Source organism: Oryctolagus cuniculus, chromosome 10 (genome assembly GCF_051225735.1).
Source record: "Oryctolagus cuniculus isolate XC-2025 breed Fujian yellow rabbit chromosome 10, ASM5122573v1, whole genome shotgun sequence".
Lineage (NCBI taxonomy): Eukaryota > Metazoa > Chordata > Mammalia > Lagomorpha > Leporidae > Oryctolagus > Oryctolagus cuniculus.
Genome location: NC_142876.1, coordinates 98,661,600 through 98,681,761, shown reverse-complemented (window position 1 = coordinate 98,681,761; position 20,162 = coordinate 98,661,600). Strand labels below are relative to the sequence as shown.

At 59.9% G+C, this 20,162-nt stretch overlaps 1 protein-coding gene across 1 annotated transcript in view; it reads left to right on the top strand.

The window, feature by feature from the left end:
- Positions 1-20,162, top strand: part of DNAH1 (dynein axonemal heavy chain 1) — a 79,339-nt gene that overhangs the window by 51,523 nt on the left and 7,654 nt on the right. Inside the window, exons 38-64 of the mRNA XM_051852349.3 lie at positions 924-1,101; positions 1,919-2,113; positions 2,202-2,321; positions 2,673-2,831; positions 2,928-3,035; positions 4,094-4,234; positions 4,324-4,484; positions 4,937-5,094; positions 5,386-5,559; positions 8,385-8,423; positions 9,352-9,530; positions 10,432-10,662; positions 11,326-11,522; positions 11,973-12,108; positions 12,819-13,027; positions 13,206-13,377; positions 14,107-14,298; positions 14,534-14,644; positions 14,798-14,983; positions 15,299-15,490; positions 16,331-16,498; positions 16,582-16,773; positions 16,874-17,005; positions 17,342-17,467; positions 19,099-19,218; positions 19,327-19,476; positions 19,563-19,723. Coding sequence (XP_051708309.3) covers positions 924-1,101; positions 1,919-2,113; positions 2,202-2,321; positions 2,673-2,831; positions 2,928-3,035; positions 4,094-4,234; positions 4,324-4,484; positions 4,937-5,094; positions 5,386-5,559; positions 8,385-8,423; positions 9,352-9,530; positions 10,432-10,662; positions 11,326-11,522; positions 11,973-12,108; positions 12,819-13,027; positions 13,206-13,377; positions 14,107-14,298; positions 14,534-14,644; positions 14,798-14,983; positions 15,299-15,490; positions 16,331-16,498; positions 16,582-16,773; positions 16,874-17,005; positions 17,342-17,467; positions 19,099-19,218; positions 19,327-19,476; positions 19,563-19,723 — 4,287 coding nt within the window. The remainder of the gene's footprint in view (positions 1-923; positions 1,102-1,918; positions 2,114-2,201; positions 2,322-2,672; positions 2,832-2,927; positions 3,036-4,093; positions 4,235-4,323; positions 4,485-4,936; positions 5,095-5,385; positions 5,560-8,384; positions 8,424-9,351; positions 9,531-10,431; positions 10,663-11,325; positions 11,523-11,972; positions 12,109-12,818; positions 13,028-13,205; positions 13,378-14,106; positions 14,299-14,533; positions 14,645-14,797; positions 14,984-15,298; positions 15,491-16,330; positions 16,499-16,581; positions 16,774-16,873; positions 17,006-17,341; positions 17,468-19,098; positions 19,219-19,326; positions 19,477-19,562; positions 19,724-20,162) is intronic.

Below are 20,162 nucleotides of genomic sequence, written 5' to 3'. Positions count from 1 at the left end.
TCAGACATGGACTGGGTGGGAGGTAGTGGAGGTTGGGGCTCCCGCAGGGATCTCAGGGGTGATCAGGCATCAGAGTTGGGGGTGGGGGTCTTGCTAGACTGAGGTAGCAGGACTCTTTGCTAAAACTGGACCAAACAAGGAAGTGCACAGAGGGACCTAGGAGAAGGGCCAGGAGCCTCAGTAGAGTCTGGCCACAAGAGAGTCTTGGTCACCCCCAGCAGTCCCTCCCTTGGCATGGAGCCTCTGGAGCAGGAGCGTTCCAGGGTTCTCGGCATGACTCAGTCCCTTTCTCTGCTCTGCCTGTCACCCTTCTCTGTCCCGTGCCGTCTTCCAGAGCAGCTCTGTGATTGCAGTCCCTCGTGCCCATCAGGATTTCCCTGTTTAGCTTGTTTAGGGGAAGACAGTTCCATTACCCCATGTGATACCAAAGAATTCCCCATCTTTCCTGTTATAGTTTTTTTTAAAGATTTATTTATTTATTTGAAAGGCAGAATTACAGAGAGGCAGAGCTGGAGAGAGAGGTCTTCCATCTGCTGGTTCATTCCCCAAATGGCCGCAATGGCTGGAGCTGAGCTGATCCAGGGCCAGGAGCTTCTTCCAGGTCTCCCACGCAGGTGCAGGGGCCCAGAGACTTGGGCCATCTTCTGCTTTCCCAGGCCATAGCAGAGAGCTGGATCTGATGTGGTGCAGCTGGAACTTGAACCGGCGCCCATATGAGATGCCTGCACTGAAGGCGGCTGGCTTTACCCACTATGCCACAGCGCCGGCCCCCTGATAACATAATTTTTCAACACATGAGGGCATTTCAGGAAAGAGAAGGAAGCACAGCAGGGCCAGCATGGGGGCCGGGTTTCCCTGGGAGCCTGTTATGCTCGCAGCCCCGTCTCCCTGGCCTGCAGCGCTCTCTTCCCTGGTGGCTGCAGGACAGATGGCATCTTCCCCTCGCTCATCCGGGTGGGGGCTGTCGCCTCTGACACCAACAAGAAGTGGTACATGTTTGACGGGCCGGTGGACGCTGTGTGGATCGAGAACATGAACACGGTGCTGGACGACAACAAGAAGCTGTGCCTCAGCTCCGGGGAGATCATCAAGCTCACAGAGGTGCACCCACCTGCTCTGCTTGTGGCTGGCCAGGCCCAGAGGCCGCACCTGTTGGTCAAGCCTCTTCCACAGCTGCCTCCCGGGGCCAAAGCTGACCCTCGGCCATCACGGTGACCTACCCAGGGGCCAGCCAGTGTCAGCTCTGGCTTGTCTCCCAGCACCCCTCCTCAGCCCGAGCTCCTGTGCCTGAGTCCATCCTTTGCAGCTGCCCAGGGCGCTCTGCCCACAGGCCCACTTCCTGTGATGCTCCAAGCCCAGGGCCCACTGCTTCCCACTAAGACTAACTTTGTGCACCCAAGGCCCACTTTTCAGCTATGTCAGCCTTGCTGGGGTCAGGTGTCTACCTAGTCCTGACAGCGAGCCCAAGGTCTGAGAGACAGGTGGCATGGGCCTGGTACAGGGACCTGCATGGTGAGTGTGTGTGTGTGTGTGTGTGTGTATACATGCTGGGGGCAGTTCTCAAGACAGAGGGTTATGGCCTGCACATGAGAGCAGCTGATGGTGTCTGGGCTGAGTGGAACTGCCTGAATGGTTCTGAGAATACCAGGTTGTCATTGTTGTCCTTGTGTTCATGTCCAAGATTGGAGCTCCAGAGCAGAGCCTGTCAGGTCCCCCCACCCCATCCTCCAAGAACCCCAGGCTGGCTGGAGACCCCAGGAATCACCTGACTCTGATTCTTCCTCAGGGTTTCAGGGCAGGGCACATGACCAGCTGAGGGCCTGGAGGTTCCTAGACAGCCCCCTCAGCTCCTACCCACAGGGTGGGCAGCCCTGGGGGCTGGAAGCCAGCCCACTCACATGGTTTGTCTTGGGCCCAGGCGATGACCATGATGTTCGAGGTGCAGGACCTGGCCGTGGCCTCCCCGGCCACTGTGTCCCGCTGTGGCATGGTGTACCTGGAGCCCAGCATCCTGGGGCTCATGCCCTTCGTCGAGTGCTGGCTGAGGAAGCTCCCTGCCTTGCTAAAGCCCCACGAGGAGCATTTCCGGAGCCTCTCTGCCAGATTCCTGGAGGTAGGCCAGGCTGTGGGGGTGCTCGGCCCAGGTGGGGTAGCCGGCTCCGTGGCCCCCAGCCACAAGAGCCCCGTTCTCACTGCTGCAGGAGTCCATCAGCTTCATTCGGTCCTCGGTGAAGGAGGTGATCTCCTCGACCGACAGCAACCTGGTCATGAGCTTGCTCAAGCTGCTGGACTGCTTCTTTAAGCCCTTTCTGCCTCGAGAGGTACTGTTATGCAGGGAGGCCCTCCTGCCCCTGCTCGCCTCATCTGGGCCACCTGAGGGCGCTGCAGCCCAATCCAGCTTCCTGGAAGAGAGACTCAGATGGGCTCAGTGTGGGTCATGGGCCCTCATGCCTGGGTTTCCTCCTGGTTCCTGACAGTTGAGGGGTGCGGGGGGCACGTGGAGTTCAGGGAGGACCTGGGAACAGCAGTGCCAAGGACAGCGAGGGTGAGGAGGGAGATGATGTGTTGTAGAGAAACAAATCCGGAACAGCACCCCCGCTCCCCCCGCCATCCTCATACCTCGCAGTGCTGCTGCTCCTGTCTCAGCCTGATGCTCTTCCTTCTGTCCCTAGGGCCTCAAGAAAATCCCGTCTGAAAAGGTGAGCCGCCTGTCTGAGCTGGTCGAGCCCTGGTTCATCTTCTCCTTGGTCTGGAGCGTAGGTGCCACTGGGGACAGCCTTGGCCGAGTCGCCTTCAGCCACTGGCTGAGGGCCAAGATGACGGTGGAAAAGGTGAGAGGTGGCCACTCCCGGTTCAGGCTCCCCCCGGGGCCAGCAGCCAAGCAAGCCTCCTGGGCCTCACAGCTCTGTTCTCCCGGTCCTGGGCAGCTGGCTCTGCCGTTCCCAGGAGAGGGGCTGGTGTTCGATTACCGGCTGGAGGACGCCGGCATCAGCAGCACCAACGACGATGATGACGAAGAGGACGAGAACAAGCAGGTGGCCCCCGAGCCCCCAGGGCCAGGGCAGGGAGGGCCCCGCTGGGTGCCAGCTGTTCTGGGTGAACGGTGACTGCCCCTGGGTCCCAGGCTGGGGTTATTGTGTCATCTCACGGATCCTCACAGCCTGTCTTCTAGACAAAGAAATGGAGGCTCAGAGCAGTCACAACCACATGGTCAGTGGCACAGCTGAACTTGAACCTGGGGCTGGGAGACATCGGAGTGCCTCCCCTCCCAGCCACACGTGCTGCCTCCTCTGTGCTGGTGCTCAGCCCACAGACCAGCTAGCTCAGTTAACCTAAAAGCCCCATTTGCCCAGAGCCCTGGGCCCCCTAGGGGTCATGGGCAAGCCCTTGTGACCTGTCTCCATGACCCCATCCCTGTTATCAGGCAGCGAGGGTTCCATGAGCCTACCCTCATTCCAGGTTCAGGACCCCAGCCCAGGAGGAGGGGGGCAAAGAGGTGTCCATGGGAGTCTTATGGTGACTGTGCAGGGTCCTGCTGGGGGCTCACAGGGTGCATTTGAGTGTCAAGGTCACAGTCGTCCCCCAGGGAATGTCCTGGTTAGGCCGTGGTGAGCGTCTCCTTCAAGGGAGGTCTGTAAGTTGACCCATGGATGTTGGTGAAGGGACACAAGGGGGAGGATGATGGGAGGGACAAGCCAGGTGAGTCATGCCCTCCAGCTGACTCAGCACCCACGGCTTGGGCCCTCACACTCCTCAAGTCTGAACAGCAAATGCTTTTGTTCTTGGGATTGTCTAATCTCACACAGAGACACAGGGCAGGTAGTCCCCAGGGGGGCCCCCACCCAGGGCAGCTGAATGTAGGGCAGCTCCCACCTGGAAAGCTGCATTCAAGGAGCCCTGTTCCTGGTGGGTTGAGGTGGGGGCCCCCACCCCGTGCAGAGATCAGAGCAGAGGACCCATAGGTCCCCTGGGTTCTCCAGTCGAGGCTCAGCAGCAGAGCTCCTCACCTGCCCTGTGCACTGGGCAGCAGGGCCCCAGCCAGGAGTGGCGCAGGGAGAGGTCCCAGGCAGTGCTGAGCCAGCTGTGGTTCCAGGTCGCCTGGGTGAAGTGGATGGACTCCTCAGCTCCATTCACCATGGTGCCCGACACCAACTACTGCAACATCATCGTGCCTACCATGGACACCGTACGCATGTCCTACCTGCTGGGCATGCTGCTCACCAGCCACAAGCCTGTGAGTGCCACAAGCCACCCCAAGGCCAGGCTGGAGGGCGGCAGCTGCTCGGAGTATGGGTCCCGTCCTCACACTGCCTGCTCTCGCAGGTGCTGTGTATCGGGCCCACGGGCACCGGGAAGACTCTCACCATCTCTGACAAGCTCCTCAAGAACCTGCCACTAGAGTACATCAGCCACTTCCTCACCTTCTCAGCCCGCACCTCGGCCAACCAGACCCAGGACTTCATCGACAGCAAGCTGGACAAGAGGCAGGGCACCCCTCCTCACTCCCTCAGCCGCAGCGTACCCCAGCCCAGCTCAGTCAGCTTCTGTCTCATCGCCCCACCAGCAGTGAGAGCTGGCAGCGCCCAAGGGGCCCTGGCTCCCCTGTGCATGGCTCCAGAGCCTTCCCTCTGCCTACAGCTGCTGGGGGGCTTCTCCGGGGGTGCCTGCCCTGAGTGGGCCCTTGTGTGGGGCTGTGTGCCCTCGAGATGCCTGGGAGGCAAGACCCCCTGTGAAAGGAGCTCAGATTTGGGCCAGCCAGTCTGTGATGTGCCAAGATGTTCAGAGTGAGACAGGGCTGGCCATGAGGTAGAGCTGCTGGGAGGAGGCTGAAATTTGGAGTGGGCTTCCCAGAGGCAGAGCTGCCTTCCGGCGTCCCTTGGCTTCTTGGGGGACCTGCTGCGCTCGGGGGCTGGACTCACAGAGCCTCTCCCTCCAGGCGGAAGGGTGTGTTCGGGCCGCCCCTGGGGCGCAACTTCATCTTCTTCATCGATGACCTGAACATGCCGGCCCTGGAGACCTATGGCGCACAGCCGCCCATCGAGCTGTTGCGCCAGTGGATGGATCACGGCGGCTGGTATGACCGCAAGATGATCGGTGCGTGTGGCGGCGTGGGCCCGCAGCGGGATGGGAGGTGTAGGGCCCCAGGGCTGTGATACTTTTGGTGACCCATAAAACTGCTTGGATTTCTCTTAAAACTTGGGGAGAGTGAACCTTTCTTGTCGGTGAAAAATGGCCATGTATGCTGTGCCTGCATGAGTATTTGTCTTTACATCAACAGTGTCGGGAGTCAGATGTTTAAATGTTTTCTTATGGAGGAAGGGGCCCGTGAATAGCATAATGCAACCCTAGGCAGGGCCCTGGCTGACTGTCCTGCTCTATCCTCAGGAGCCTTCAAGAACCTGGTGGACATCAACTTTGTCTGTGCCATGGGCCCTCCGGGTGGAGGCAGGAATGCCATCACTCCACGGCTGACGCGCCACTTCAACTACCTGTCCTTTGCCGAGATGGACGACGCCAGCAAGAAGCTCATCTTCTCCACCATTCTAGGCAGTTGGATGCGTGAGTACTGAGTGGGCAAAGGCAGAAGCCCGGGCCGGGTGAGCCGTCCCAGCTTCAGCCGGGTGGCTGCTGGAAAGCCCACCCACACCCTTTCCTCAGTTTTGTTTTGTTTTTTAATTTTTTGAGAGTGGACAGTGAGAGAGAGAGAGAGAGACAGAGAAAGGTCTTCCTTTGCCATCGGTTCACCCTTCAATGGCTGCCGCAGCCTGCGCGCTGCGGCCGGTGCACCGCGCTGATCCGATGGCAGGAGCCAGGTACTTATCCTGGTCTCCCATGGGGTGCAGGGCCCAAGGACTTGGGCCATCCTCCACTGCACTCCCTGGCCACAGCAGAGAGCTGGCCTGGAAGAGGGGCAACCGGGACAGAAACCGGCGCCCTGACTGGGACTAGAACCCGGTGTGCTGGCGCCGCAAGGAGGATTAGCCTAGTGAGCCGCGGCGCCGGCTCCTTTCCTCAGTTTTGTTCCTTTGGCAAACTCAGGGGCCTCTCTGAGCCTCAGTTTCTTTGTCTCTAAAATGGGTGCTAATATTAGGTTACCCACCACTTCAACTTCTGAGGGTTTCGTAAGGTATTGTGTGTGCAACATTCAGAAAGCCTGGCACGTGGTGACTGCTGAATCTGTGGTATGTGTGTATGTGTTTATCCGCATATACGTACCTTGACAGGGAGTCTGCAGAGAATTTACCTGGGTGGGGGGCAGGCATTTAGCCTGGCAGTTAAAACACCTGCGTCCCATTCCTGAGTACTTGGGCTTGGTTCCTAGCTTTGGCTCCCCTCTGCTCATGGTCGGGTTCCTACCACCCAAGGTGGGACCTGGACTGAGCTCCTGGATCCCAGCTTTGGGTTGGCCCAGGCCTGGCTCTGGTTGGTTTGTTTCTTTTTAAGATTTATTTGTTTATTTGAGAGGCAGAGTTATAGAGAGAGAGAGACAGAGAGACAGAGATAGGTCTTCCATCCTCTTTTTTTTTTTTTTTTTTTGGACAGGCAAAGTGGACAGTGTGAGAGAGAGACAGAGAGAAAGGTCTTCCTTTTGCCATTGGTTCACCCTCCGATGTCCGCCACGGCTGGCGCGCTGCGGCCGGCGCACCGCACTGATCCGAAGGCAGGAGCCAGGTGCTTTTCCTGGTCTCCCATGCGGGTGCAGGGCCCAAGCACTTGGGCCATCCTCCACTGCACTCCCTGGCCACAGCAGAGAGCTGGACTAGAAGAGGGGCAACCGGGACAGAATCCGGCGCCCCGACTGGGACTAGAACCTGGTGTGCCGGCGCTGCAAGGCGGAGGATTAGCCTATTGAGCCGTGGCGCCAGCCTAGGTCTTCCATCCTCTTATTCACTCCACAAATGGCCACGATGGTCAGAGCTGGGGTGATCCAAAGCCAGGAGCCAGGAGTTCTTCCAGGGCTCCCACATGGGTATAGAGGCCTGAGCACATGGGCCGTCTTCCACTGCTTTCCCAGGCCATTAATAGGGAGTTGGATGGGAAGTGCAGCAGCTGGAACTCAAACCAGCACCCATATGGGCTGCCAGCACCTCGGGCAAAGGTTTAGCCTACTACCATACAGCTCTGGTCCCTCTGTTTCTTCAAAAAAAAAAAATAATTAAATTCATGGAAGATGCATTTTATAAAAAGTCAAGGGGCTGGCGCTTTGGCAAAGCGAGTTAATGCCCTGACCTGAAGCACTGGCATCTCAAATGGGAGCCAGCTGCTCCACTTCCATTCCAGCTCTCTGCTATGGCCTGGGAAAGCAGTGGAAGATGGCCCAACTCCTTGGGCCCCTGCGCCCATGTGGGAGATCCGGAGGAAGTTCCTGGCTCCTGGCTTTGGATCAGTGCAGCTCCAGCTGTTGAGGCCAATTGGGGAGTGAACCATCAGATGGAAGACCTCTCTCTCTCTCTCTCTGCCTCTCCTCTCTGTGTAACTCTGACTTTCGAATAAAAATAAATAAATCTTTAAAAAATAAAAAGTCAAATTATGAAAGAAAAAGCTAGGCATGGATTTCAAGAAACTTGAGCACCAGAGCAAACTCACCTTTTAATTCCATTTTCCACCAGCGTGTGGAAGTCTTCTGGATGTTAGTGCTTGTCCTGAACTCTGGTGGAGGAGTTTTCTTTTTTCTTTTTTCTTTTCTTTTTTTTTTTTTTTACAGGCAGAGTGGACAGTGAGAGAGAGAGAGAGACAGAGAAAGGTCTTCCTTTGCCGTTGGTTCACCCTCCAATGGCCGCCGCGGCTGATGCGCTGCTGCCGGCGCATCATGCTGATCCGAAGGCAGGAGCCAGGTGCTTCTCCTGGTCTCCCATGGGGTGCAGGGCCCAAGCACTTGGGCCATCCTCCACTGCACTCCCTGGCCACAGCAGAGAGCTGGCCTGGAAGAGGGGCAACCGGGACAGAATCCGGCGCCCCGACCGGGACTAGAACCCGGTGTGCCGGCGCCGCTAGGCGGAGGATTAGCCTAGTGAGCCGCGGCGCCGGCTGGAAGAGTTTTCTTGTAAATCAGGAGAAGCCCCTGCACCAGAATGGACAGAACGGCCCAGATCATTCCAGGGCCTGGGGAGAAGTCTGCCCAGCACCCCACCTCTCACCCCAATGCTTGCTTGACCTTTGGACTCCACTGGGCATTGTCCAGTGAGTGGGGGAAGCCAGGTCTCCGCTTCCTCCTGCCCAGGGATGGTAGGCTGGGACTTGTCCACATGTCCAGTGTGGGTGGGTGGCGACTCCCTGCTCTGAGGAGGTGGTCAGGTGGCAGTGGCTGCTTTGAGAGCTTCCCAGACTGGGCAGCAGGAGGCCCACCTCAGTCTGAACCCGGTGTCTTTCCCTCACCCCTACAGGTGGACTCCTTGGAGAAAAAAGTTACTGGGAGCCTGTGCGTGAGTACCAGCCTGGGCGGGGCCAGGGTGCTGGGTCCAGGCTAGCCCTAGGCTTGTAGGTGTGTTGAGGCTGGGACCAGTGGCCTCAGGCTCATGTGGGGACCGCGGGCCACTGGGGACCAGAGTGGCAGGTGGCACCAGCACTGGGTTTAGGGCCCAACACATAGTAGACACAAAATGGATGAACCAGTAGAGGAATCCAACAAACTGCAGCCCTGTGCGGCATCCTGGAGCTCCAAAGAGAGGCAGTGTTGTCCAGGACTCAGGCATGAGCAGGATACGGGACGACATGTGGCTGGGCACAGGTGTCCCCTGTGTGGAGGCTTCTTGCAGCTTGGCCCTGCTGGCCCTCACAGTGAGCCAGCCAGCTACTGGTAGCCACTTTGGTCTCTGTCAGGTGCCTGGATCACCCGCCAAGCCCAACACCCCGAATAGCACCTGCATACCTGGAGGAGCCCTCTCCTGCCCTCTGGGGCACAGTGTCAGTGGTAGCAGCTCCCAGGGTGTCATGAGCCCTGTAGTCACAACTGAGTTCCAGCCTTCCCCGCATCCACAGTCCAACACTCCTGCAGCCAGTGTGGGCTGTGTGACCCCTCCCCGTGTGTGGCTTGGAGCTGGAGTGTTTGGGTCTGAGGCACAGCCCCGTCAGGCAGGGTGCACTGGTGCCCCCATCCCAGGGGATGTGCCAGTGCCTCTGCCCTGTGAGGGCTGAATGCAGAGCGGAAGATGCCCTGTCCTGGGGTGCGGACATCAGGAAGGCCCTGCAGAGGGTGGGCTCGGGTGCTCAGGTGCGTGGATTCCAAGCCTGCAGCCTGCAGAGGGGCATCCAGAGAGAAGGCAGAGCGAGCACAGGCAAGAGGTTGTGGTGTGTGCAGGCTGCCGGGGAGCTGCCGCCTGTGTGATCCAGGCCACTCTCCTCTGCCCACAGCTGGGGCCCCCCATCTCATCCCCTTCATGGAGCCCCTGGTGGAAGCTACCGTCATGGTGTATGCCACCATCACCTCCCAGCTGCTGCCCACCCCAGCCAAGTCCCACTATACCTTCAACCTGAGGGACCTCTCCAAGGTCTTCCAGGGCATGCTCATGGCCAACCCTGCCAAGGTGGAGGTGAGGAGCCCCCGCCCCCGCTGCCCTCAACCTACAACTTCAGGCCTTCCTGTCCAAACCTTTCTGGGCCTTGGTCCTGCCACATGCTGAGGGGCTGGGACTGGTAGGCCCCCAAGGCTCCAGGCCTCATGCCCTGAGCTGATCTTGGGGGGGTCAGCCCCTACTGGAGAGGCAGTTGTGAGGGGGTCATACAAAAGGGGGAGCCGAGGAGAAAAAGGGCCTCTGGTGGAGGCCCTGGGCGAGCAGACTTTGAGGGGACCTTCCAGGAACCTGAGGCCCCCAGGTGGAAGGAGCAGCAAGTGGGGTGTCAGGTGCACTGGGCAGCAAGAGGACCAGACTCTGGGGCTGTGAGGGGCCAGCAACTTGGATTTCGTCCTGAGGAGCTGTGAGGGACAGACCGGCACTTTGGGTGGGACTGAACAGCCAGCGTGTGTGGAGCCCATAGCTTGGGGGAGAGGGTGGAAGGGACAGAAGTCGGCCTTGGCTTTGCCATGCTTGTAGCCAGTAGGTTAAGAGAAGAGCCCTGGGGCTACCTGCGGGCTGTGCAGTCCTCAGGGAGAAGCAGGGACGCTGGGATGCAGCAGAGAGGGGCAGATTCAGGGGGAGGTTCGTGGGGCGTGGGGCGAGCTAAGATGAGACCTGAGGTGTCAGGTGCAAAGAGAACCTGGTCTTCCGGCCAGGCTAGAGGGGCCTAGGGAGGGGGGGATGATGCCCTAGAGGCACTTGCGGCCAGTTAGTGGAGCCGGTGCTCAGTGGGCACTTGGCCCGCCCTCCAGCCCATGGCCCTGGTGCAGTCCTGGCAGGAGAGCTGGGCCCAGGTCAGGGACTCGGGAGCCCCGGGCTTTGAGGGGTGGCTGAGGGCCCCAGGGCCATGGCTAGCACTGATGCGGGGCGGCTGCAGGACAAGGTGCAGCTGCTGCGACTGTGGTACCATGAGAACTGCCGCGTGTTCCGCGACCGGCTGGTGAATGAGGAGGACTGTGGCTGGTTCGATGAGCTGCTCCAGGGCCACATGGCACGGTGGGACGTGGCCTTCAACGAGGTTTGCCCCTCCCAGCCCATTCTCTACGGGGACTTCATGTCACCAGGCTCTGACGTCAAGAGCTACGAGCTCATCACCAGTGAGTCCAAGGTGAGGGCCCCAGGGCCGCTGACAGCCCCCCACTCTGGGCCACGCGCTAGGACACTGCATGAGGAAGGCCAGCTCGGGGATGTCGGGTGAGCCCCAGGCCTCCCCCCCACCCTGTCCCTCCCATTGTTGAGTGGGTACAGCTCCTTGGCAATGAGAGTGAACCTCAGTCCTGCAGAGACTTGCTCTGCAAACCAGGATGGGGCCCAGAGGGCAGCAGGGGCCACAAACCAGTCCTGGGTGGTTCCAAAGCAGGACGCATCGGTGATGAGCTCACATCATGGATCAGGGGAACTTAGGCGCAGAGGGCACTCTGGCTTCCCCCTGGCAGAGTGAGACGAGGTGGTCCCCTGGGGCGGCCGGTGGAGTTTATATGAGGGTTTGCGGGCTGTGGCCGGGAGCAGCGCGGACTGCCATGTGTGTAGCCACCTGGGTGGGCTTTCAGTGCTTTCAGCAACAACCCAAGTGTGTTTGTCCGCACCTGGAACTGTTGAAGGCCCCGGGTCAGGTCTAGGCCTCCAGGGGAGACATGCAGCTGGCCAGTCGCAGAGTGGCTAAAGTGCCCTGTTTCTCGGTCAGGACAGAGAGGAGAGCAGGGTGGGGGGCATGTGCAGGGGACCCTAGAGCAGGGGAGACCTGGCCCTCCGGTGCCCGCCCCGGCCGCAGATGATGCAGGTGATCAAGGAGTACATGGAGGACTACAACCAGATCAACACGGCCAAGCTGAAGCTGGTCCTCTTCATGGACGCCATGAGCCACATCTGCCGCATCAGCCGCACGCTGCGCCAGGCACTAGGCAACGCGCTCCTGCTGGGCGTAGGTGGCAGCGGCCGCAGCTCCCTCACACGGCTTGCCTCGCACATGTGAGGGCCCCAGGCGTGGTGGGCAGCGGGGTGGCTGGGGCAGATGGTACATCCAATCCTTGTTTTCCGTAGTGGCGGGAGCCTGGGGTAGCCCTGAGCAGACCTAGCCAGCCCGTGTGGGCTTCTGGAAGGGCTGGAGACAGGATCCAGGCTCCAGGGAGAGGTGGCAGCGGTGCCCTGTGGTGCTGTGGGGAGAAGGGTGTAGCTGGAAGCACCCCAGGGACCTTCTGAAGGGAGGTGTTGGTGGGGGGGCGGGGGGGCTGCCCTCAGAATCCGCACTGGGAGGGTGGGAAGGGAGGATACTGCAGGCTAAGGGAACAACTCCGGCAAAGGGCTAGAGGGGAGAGAGCAGCTTCAGGGCCTGGGATGGGAGTGGCACTCCAGCTGGATGGGGGAGGGGCGGGCCCCCACCACAGCCCTCAGTGCCGGACCCCAAACTGCCACCTCCAGGGCCGAGTACGAGTGCTTTCAGATTGAGCTGTCCAAGAACTACGGCCTGAGCGAGTGGCGCGATGACGTCAAGAAGGCCCTGCTGAAGGCCGGCCTGCAGAACCTGCCCGTCACCTTCCTGTTCGCAGACACTCAGGTGCCAGCACCTCGGCGCCGGGTGGGGCTCGTGGCGGGGGCACCCTGGCTCGTGCTCAGGCTCATGCATGCCCAGCTCGCTGTCAGTTGGGGCAGATCTCAGGAGAGAACGCCAGGACCAGGTAGCATTCAGATGGGGGCTGGGTTGGGAGCAGAAAGCCAGACCCACCTCTCAAGAGCTAAGTGTGTGTGGGGGGGTGTAGATCATGCCCCGAGACTAAATAAAGCCCCAGTACCATGGCGCCCTACCTGCTGTCTCAAGGATCTGTGCCCCACGTGCTGGGGAGCCAGGGTTCCCCTCCTGGGGGCTGCTCTTTCTGGAGCTCCCAGGCTTGAGGTTTCCTTGCTGTGGAGCCACAGGACAAACAGCACAGCACTGAAGCCTGGCTGGTGGCTGGTGTTGGGGCCCAGGCCCACGCCAGCCCCAGGGCCCCCACAGGAAGCTGCTAAGCTGGGTAGGAGAGCCCCGGCGACCTGAGATGGGCGAGGACCCGTCTCTGCCGGTGGCTGTGGTCTCCTCCCTTGAGTAAACCGGGCCCCACCTCCACAGCCCAGGGTCGTGCTTGTGAGGTCACCTGGGCGAGCCTCAGCGGCATCATATGCAAAGTGGAGCTATTGTGGAGACCCAGTGAGAGCGTGGAGCCCAGCGGCCAGCAGAGAGGCTCAGCTCTGTCTCCCTGCTCCATTTCCCACCCCCACCCCCCACCCCAGATCAAGAACGAGTCCTTCCTGGAGGACATCAACAACATACTCAACTCGGGTGACATCCCCAACCTGTACGCCATGGACGAGCAGGACCAGATCCTCAACGCCATGCGGCCCTACATCCAGGAGCAAGGGCTGCAGCCCACCAAGGCCAACCTCATGGCTGCCTACACCAGGCGCGTGCGCAGCAACATCCACATGGTGCTGTGCATGAGGTACAGGCGCCTGCGCCCGGCCGCCTGCGGGTGCTGGAACCCGGGGTGCTTGGGCCCAGGCCCGGCCGCAGTGCTGCTGTGCTGTGAAGATCTCAGCTCCTGGGCCACAGGGCTGGGGGAAAGGGCTCTGGGGCTTGGGTTCCTACGCCTGACCTCACTTGGATCCGTGGACCCCTAGCCCCATAGGAGAGGTCTTCCGAGCTCGCCTGCGGCAGTTTCCCTCCCTCGTCAACTGCTGTACCATCGACTGGTTTAATGAGTGGCCGACAGAGGCCCTGGAGTCTGTGGCCACCATGTTCCTGAATGAGATCCCAGAGCTGGAAGCTTCCTATAAAATAGTGGGAGGCTTGGTAGGTGTCGTGGTAAGGAGCAGGTTCTTGGGAAGAACTGTTTGGTTTGGGGCATAGGCTCAAGGTCATCATGGCCTGGGTGAGCATTCCAGGCCCACTACTCACTGTCAGGCTTTGGTCAGACAGCTATAGCTCTCTTAGCCTCAGTTTTCTCATCTGTAGAGTGGGGTGCCACTGATGGTCATGGTAACAGGATGGGGGCACACAGCTGCATGGTTACTATTTTTCTCAAAGGCTTCAGGGAAGCTTTCTTCAAAGAACACCCTGAACACAGGCTGGGGTGGGTAGATTGGTCTGGTCTAGTCCAGCCTGAGAGAGGGGTGGTTGCCTGGGGGCCAAGAGCTAGGCTGAACCTGACATTTCCCTGCCCAGCCATGCTGATGCTTTGGGCCCTCCCTCCCCTTGGGCCCAGCCTCCAGATGGGCACCAGAGCCCTGGGAGAGAGGCAGCTTGTGTGGGCTGCGACGACACGGGGCCAAAACATGCCTGGGTCCACCCTTACAGCCAGCTCTGTGAACTTGAACAGCCCCTCGCCTTCTCCCAACCTTGGGTTTTTCACTCCTGTTTGCATGATAGGTGTCCTTGACCTGCAGGTTGTGGGAATCGTAGGAGGAATGGGTGTGAGGCAGGAGACTCCTGGCTCAGGCTCAGGCTGCGGTAGCTCTGTGGGAGCTCACAGCCTGTGTGCACGGAGCACACAGCCAGCGGCAGCGGTCTCCCCACATACAGATCCAGGTCTGCGTGTATATCCACCAGTCGGTGGCCAAGAAGTGTGTCGAGTACCTGGCGGAGCTGGCGCGCCACAACTACGTGACCCCTAAGAGCTACCTGGAGCTGCTCAATATTTTCTCCATCCTCATTGGACAGAAGAAACTGGAACTGAAAACGGCCAAAAACCGCATGAAGAGTGGCCTTGACAAGGTGAGGCCTATGGCTCTGCCACATGGCCCTTCACGCTGCAGCTAACGGCATATGTGAATGGCTGCCTTTCTCCCTGCAGCCAGCCAGGGGCACGGCCAGAGCAGAGTACCCCACAGATTCTCAGATGCCGACCCTCTTCTGAGAGAGGCCGTCAGGCAGCTCCGGGGCTGCTGAAGCTGCTGGCCATAGTCTCTCTCAGGCCACACAGGTTTCCTCTCTGTGCCCCAACCCCCAGCTCCTGCGCACTTCCGAAGACGTGGCCAAGATGCAGGAGGAGCTGGAGGTTATGCGCCCCATGCTGGAGGAGGCTGCCAGGGACACCATGCTCACCATGGAGCAGATCAAGGTTGGGGTGCTCCGGGGCCTCCTCCCTGAGGCCTGCCCCCGTGTGCAGGGATGACACCTCTCCCTGCGGGATGCAGAGAGGAGGAGGCAGAGGAGGGAGCACCCATCCCCTCCCACCAGCTGCCAGCGGGCTTCTCCTGTCTTGTGTCCCCAGGTGGATACAGCCATCGCTGAGGAGACCCGGAATTCAGTGCAGGCAGAAGAGATCAAGGCCAAGGAGAAGGCTGCAAAGGCACAGGCTATTGCCGACGATGCCCAAAAGGATCTGGAAGAGGCGCTGCCAGCTCTGGACATGGCCCTGGCCAGCCTGCGCAACCTCAACAAGAGCGATGTGACTGAGGTGGGCAGCTGGGCGAGTCCTGGCACTCCCTCCTGTGTCCCTCCCTGGTGTCCTCCTGGGCCCTGATCCCCTCTCTGCACCCTCTGGGGGCCGTGTGCCAAGAGGTGAGGGCAGAGCAAGGGCTGGAGCCCAGCTGCCTGTCCCGCCCTCTCGTAGGAGCCCACAGGCCCAGGCAGGAGCAGTAGCCATAAGTGTGCTTGGAGCAGGAGGGGCTTGGCTGGTGGGGGCCAGGCTGCCTGGTGGTGTGCCTGCCTGGAGGTTCCCGTCGGTCACAGGCTTCCCTCTTCCCCACCCTGCCCCACGCTCGGCCCACAGGTGCGCGCCATGCAGCGGCCCCCGCTGGGCGTGAAGCTGGTCATTGAAGCTGTGTGCATCATGAAGGGCATCAAGCCCAAGAAGGTGCCAGGAGACAGGCCAGGCTCCAAGGTGGATGACTACTGGGAGCCAGGCAAGGGGCTGCTGCAGGACCCCGGCCGCTTCCTCGAGAGTCTCTTCAAGTTTGACAAGGTGAGTGCGCCTGGCTTCCAGCGGTGAGGACAGGACACAGCCAGGCAGGGAGGCTGCAGAGGACCGCTCTGCCTCCCTCCCCCCCAGCAGCAACAGCACCACTGCTGGGGACCCTGGGGCCCAGGGGTTCTCTTCACTCCCTGGGGCCTTGGCCAAGGCCTTCCCCATTGGCTCAGCCTTAACCCTCCCCCCTCCTTTGGCTTCATCTCATCTCTACACCTGCTAACGGCGCTGCTCTCAGGAGGCAGCTATCGTATGTACGTATGTATGTATTTGAAAGACGAAGTTATAGAGGCAGAGAAAGAGAGGGCTTCCATTCATAGGTTCACTCCCCAGATGGCCGCAATGGCTGGAGCTGTGCCACTCTGAAGCCAGGAGCCTAGAGCTTCTTCCAGGTCTCCCACGCGGGTGCAGGGGCCCAAGGGCTCAGGCCATCTTCTCCTTTCCCAGGCCATAGTAGAGAGCTGGATCGTAAGTGGAGCAGCCAGGATTTGGAGCAGCACCCATATGGGATGCCGGCACTGCAGGCTGCAGTTTTACCTGCTATGCCACAGCACCGACCCCATCAGCCATTGTCTTTAAATGAGTTTAAAACGAGGCCTGTGTGTTATTCTATCTTGAAACTTTGTCCAAGGAAGAACTCACTCACCATTTGTCTGTTATTCTAGGGGCACAAAAGGTCCTGTTCTGGTCAGCCTTTCTGGGCTGTGTTTGCTCCCTAAGGAGGGCACTCTTGCAGCCTGCATCGGGCCTGGGGCACAGAAGCAGCATCAGGGTTCCCTCGGAGGCTCCCCACTCTGTCCCCTTGGGAAGCACTGAGGCCCTTGGTTCCCACCCCAGGACAACATTGGTGAGGCGGTGATCAGAGCCATCCAGCCGTATATCGACAACGAAGACTTCCAGCCGGCCGCCATCGCCAAGGTGTCCAAGGCCTGCACGTCCATCTGCCAGTGGGTGCGCGCCATGCACAAGTACCACTTCGTGGCCAAGGCTGTGGAGCCCAAGCGGGTGAGGGCCGAGCAGAGCTGGCGGGGACGGGCTCCCCTCCCCCGGAGTACTCGGCGAGCTGGCCCTGCACCCTGTGCCCGCAGCAAGCCCTGCGGGAGGCGCAGGACGACCTGGAGGTAACGCAGAAGATCCTGGAGGAGGCCAAGCAGCGCCTGCGCGAGGTGGAGGACGGCATCGCCCTGATACAGGCCAAGTACCAAGAATGCATCGCCAAGAAGGAGGAACTGGAGCTCAAGTGCGAGCAGTGCGAGCAGAGGCTGAGCCGGGCCGACAAGGTGCGCGCCCCACTCCAGGAAGGTGGGCAGGTCCTTGGTGGGGGGCAGCTGGCCGCACTCCCTCCCCAGCAGCACCCACCCCACTGGGCCACCCCTGCAGCTCATCAATGGGCTATCAGACGAGAAGGTACGCTGGCAGGAGACGGTGGAGAACCTGGAGCACACGCTAAGCAACATCTTCGGCGACGTGCTGGTGGCTGCTGGCTTTGTAGCCTACCTAGGCCCCTTCACGGTGAGGAGCCCCCAGCCCTGGCCCTCACCTCGGCTCCAGGGTGGGAGAAGAGGGTGGCTCAACATGACCCATGCGGGGCCCTGGGGACGTGGCAGCAAGCCCGCCTGGCGGAGTAACACGAGGGCTCAGCATTGTGCCGTGTATCCGATTTGATCCTCACAGCTCTCCTTGTGGTGGCTGGTGATGGCGTTGCCCCTGTTTCACAGATGGGATCCCCCAAAGTGGGACTCCCATGCAGGCAGCATGCTCCACATCCCGGCTCTGACCTCTGTGTGACCACCAAGCCCTGGGGTGTGTCTGGAGGTGGGGTGGTTCTGAGTTTGGCGTCTTCCCCAGGGTCAGTACCGCACAGTGCTCTACGACCAGTGGGTCAAGCAGCTCACGATCCACCAGGTTCCACACACCACAGAGCCCACGCTGATCGGGACGCTGGGGAACCCAGTGAAGATCCGCTCGTGGCAGGTGCCCACCCCGGAGGCAGGAGTGACCAGGCTGGGCCAGGAGCCTCCTACCTCCCTTCCACCCTCCCTCCTGGGGCTGAGCTCAGAGACATATCCCCTGAGGGCTCCCAGGCCCAGCAAGGGGATGGTGGGGAAGAGAAGGAGGGAAAAGATGGGCTGCAAGTGGCACAGATGCTAGTGAAAGGGCTACTTTTCTTTCTTTATTTGATTTTTAGAGATTTATTTATTTGAAAGTCAGAGGAGGTAGGGAGGGAGAGAGGGAAAGGGAAAGGGAGAGAGAGAGAGAGAGAGAGAGAATGAATGAGAGAATCTTCCACCCACTGGTTCACTCCCCAAATGGCCACAATGATCAGGGCTGAGCCAGGTTGAACCCAGGAGCCAGGAGCTTCATCCAGGTCTCCTACATGGGTAGCAGGGCCCCAAGGACTTGGACCATCTTCTGCTGCTTTTCCAGGCCATTAGCAGGGAGCTGGATCAGAAGTGGAGCAGCTGGGACTCGAATCAGCACCCATATGGGATGCCAGTGTTGCAGGTGGTGGCTTTACCTGTGTCAGCCCAAGGGGTACTTTTAAGGGGGTGGGGGTACAGTGGGGGAGCAGCGTCCAGTATGAGTGTTAACAAAGGTTTCCTAGAGGAAGTCATGACTGGGGCCAATGTTGTGGTACAGAAGTTGGGCCACTGCTTGGGACTCGCACATCCCATATTGGAAGGGCTGGTTGGAATCTCACCTCTGATAGTTCAAGTGCTCTGGCTCCTGACACTCATGTGGGAGTTCCAGGCTCCGGCTTGGCCAGCCCTGGCTCTTGTAGGCATTTGGGGAGTAAACCAGTGGACAGATCTCTCACGTGCTGTGTGTGTGTTTGAGTGAGAGAGAAAGAGACTCTGTGTTCCAAATAACATTAAAATAAATAAACATGAAAACAAAGTCACATCTGAGGGCCAGTGTTGTGATGCAGCAGGCTAAGCCACCACCCGCAACACCAGCAACCACATGGGCGCTGTTTCATGTCCTGGCTGCTCCGTTTCCGATTCGGCTCCCTGCTAATGACCTGGGAAAAGCAGTGGAAAATGGCCCAAGTGTTTGGGCCCCTCAAACCCACACGGAAGACCCAGATGAAGCTCCTGGCTTCAGCCTGGCTCAGCCCTGGCCATTGCGGCCATGTGAGGAGTGAGCCAGCAGATGGAAGATTTCTTTCGCTCTCTCTCCCACCCCTCCTTCCCTCTCTGTAACCTTGATTTTCAAATAAATAAATCTTAAAAAAAAAAAAGGTCACATCTGAACTGGACACTGAAGGGCAGGGCAGGGAGAGTTGGTAAAGGGAGAGAACAAGGAGACTGCAGGATAGGGCTGAGTGTGCACAAGGGCGGGAGGCCCATGGGGCGTGGGCTCTGGGAAGATGGTCTCTGAGCGAGGACTCAGTAGGCACCAGGACAGCAAGGCCCAGTGAAGGAGGGTGTCAGGAGCCGGCCCAGGGGCAGGAGTGAGGTAGAGGGTCCTGGGGCTACCTGTGTGATCACCTGCCCCCCACCTCCAAGAGGGTGCCATACGGAGAGGGAAAACTACAGCTGAAGTTCGAGGCTGGCAGTAGCTGATGGCCCAGGTGACCCAGTCCAGTGCCTGTCCTCCTATAGATCGCTGGCCTCCCCAACGACATACTGTCAGTGGAGAACGGGGTCATCAACCAGTTTTCCCAGCGTTGGACCCACTTCATTGACCCTCAGGGCCAGGCCAACAAATGGATAAAGAACATGGTGAGCCCATCTGCCGGCAGCAGGCTTACAGGTGCAGGCGGAGGCAGTGGAGCCCTGGGCTGCCTCTTGGCCCCTGCAGCACCCCCACCCCGGCCCCTTCCTCTGCAGGAGAAGGACAGCGGGCTGGACGTGTTCAAGATGAGTGACCGCGACTTCCTGCGTAGCATGGAGAATGCCATCCGCTTTGGCAAGCCATGTCTGCTGGAAAATGTGGGCGAGGAGCTGGACCCGGCCCTGGAGCCTGTGCTGCTCAAACAGGTGGGCTGGTGGGCCGGGGGCGGGGCAGGTGAACCTGCAGGCCTGGTGCAGAGAGGTGAAGTGCCTGCCTGTCCCACCCCCTGCAGACCTACAAGCAGCAGGGGAACACAGTGCTGAAGCTGGGAGACATGGTGATCCCCTACCATGAGGACTTCAGGATGTACATCACCACCAAGCTGCCCAACCCACACTACACACCTGAGATCTCCACCAAACTCACCATCATCAACTTCACCCTGTCACCCAGGTCAGCTCCCGCCGTGGGGACCCCAAGCCTGAGCTCTGCTGCCGCCAGCCCCCAGGCTGGGACTCACTGGTTCCATCTCGGCCCACCCCCCCCCCCCGCCCCCACCACGCCCCCACCACAGATGTCACACCAGCTTCCTCCCGGGCACTCTGGCATCCCACCTGTCTACCAGCCTCACCTGCCACCATTCCTGCTTAAGAACCCCCACCCCAACTTAACCTGATTGCTGGTCAGGGTCCCTCCACCACCCTGGCCAGCACCAGCCCCACCTCTTCCAGGCACCCATCTGTTCCAGCTTAGCCCGGTGAAGGGCCCTGGTGTGCTCACCTCCAGAGCTGGCCCTGAGCCCTGAGCCAGGCACACTGTAGCTCCCAGCATATAAGCCCTGCTCTCTACCCGGCTGTCATGAGCCCAAGTCACCCAGAAAGAGCTCACGCCC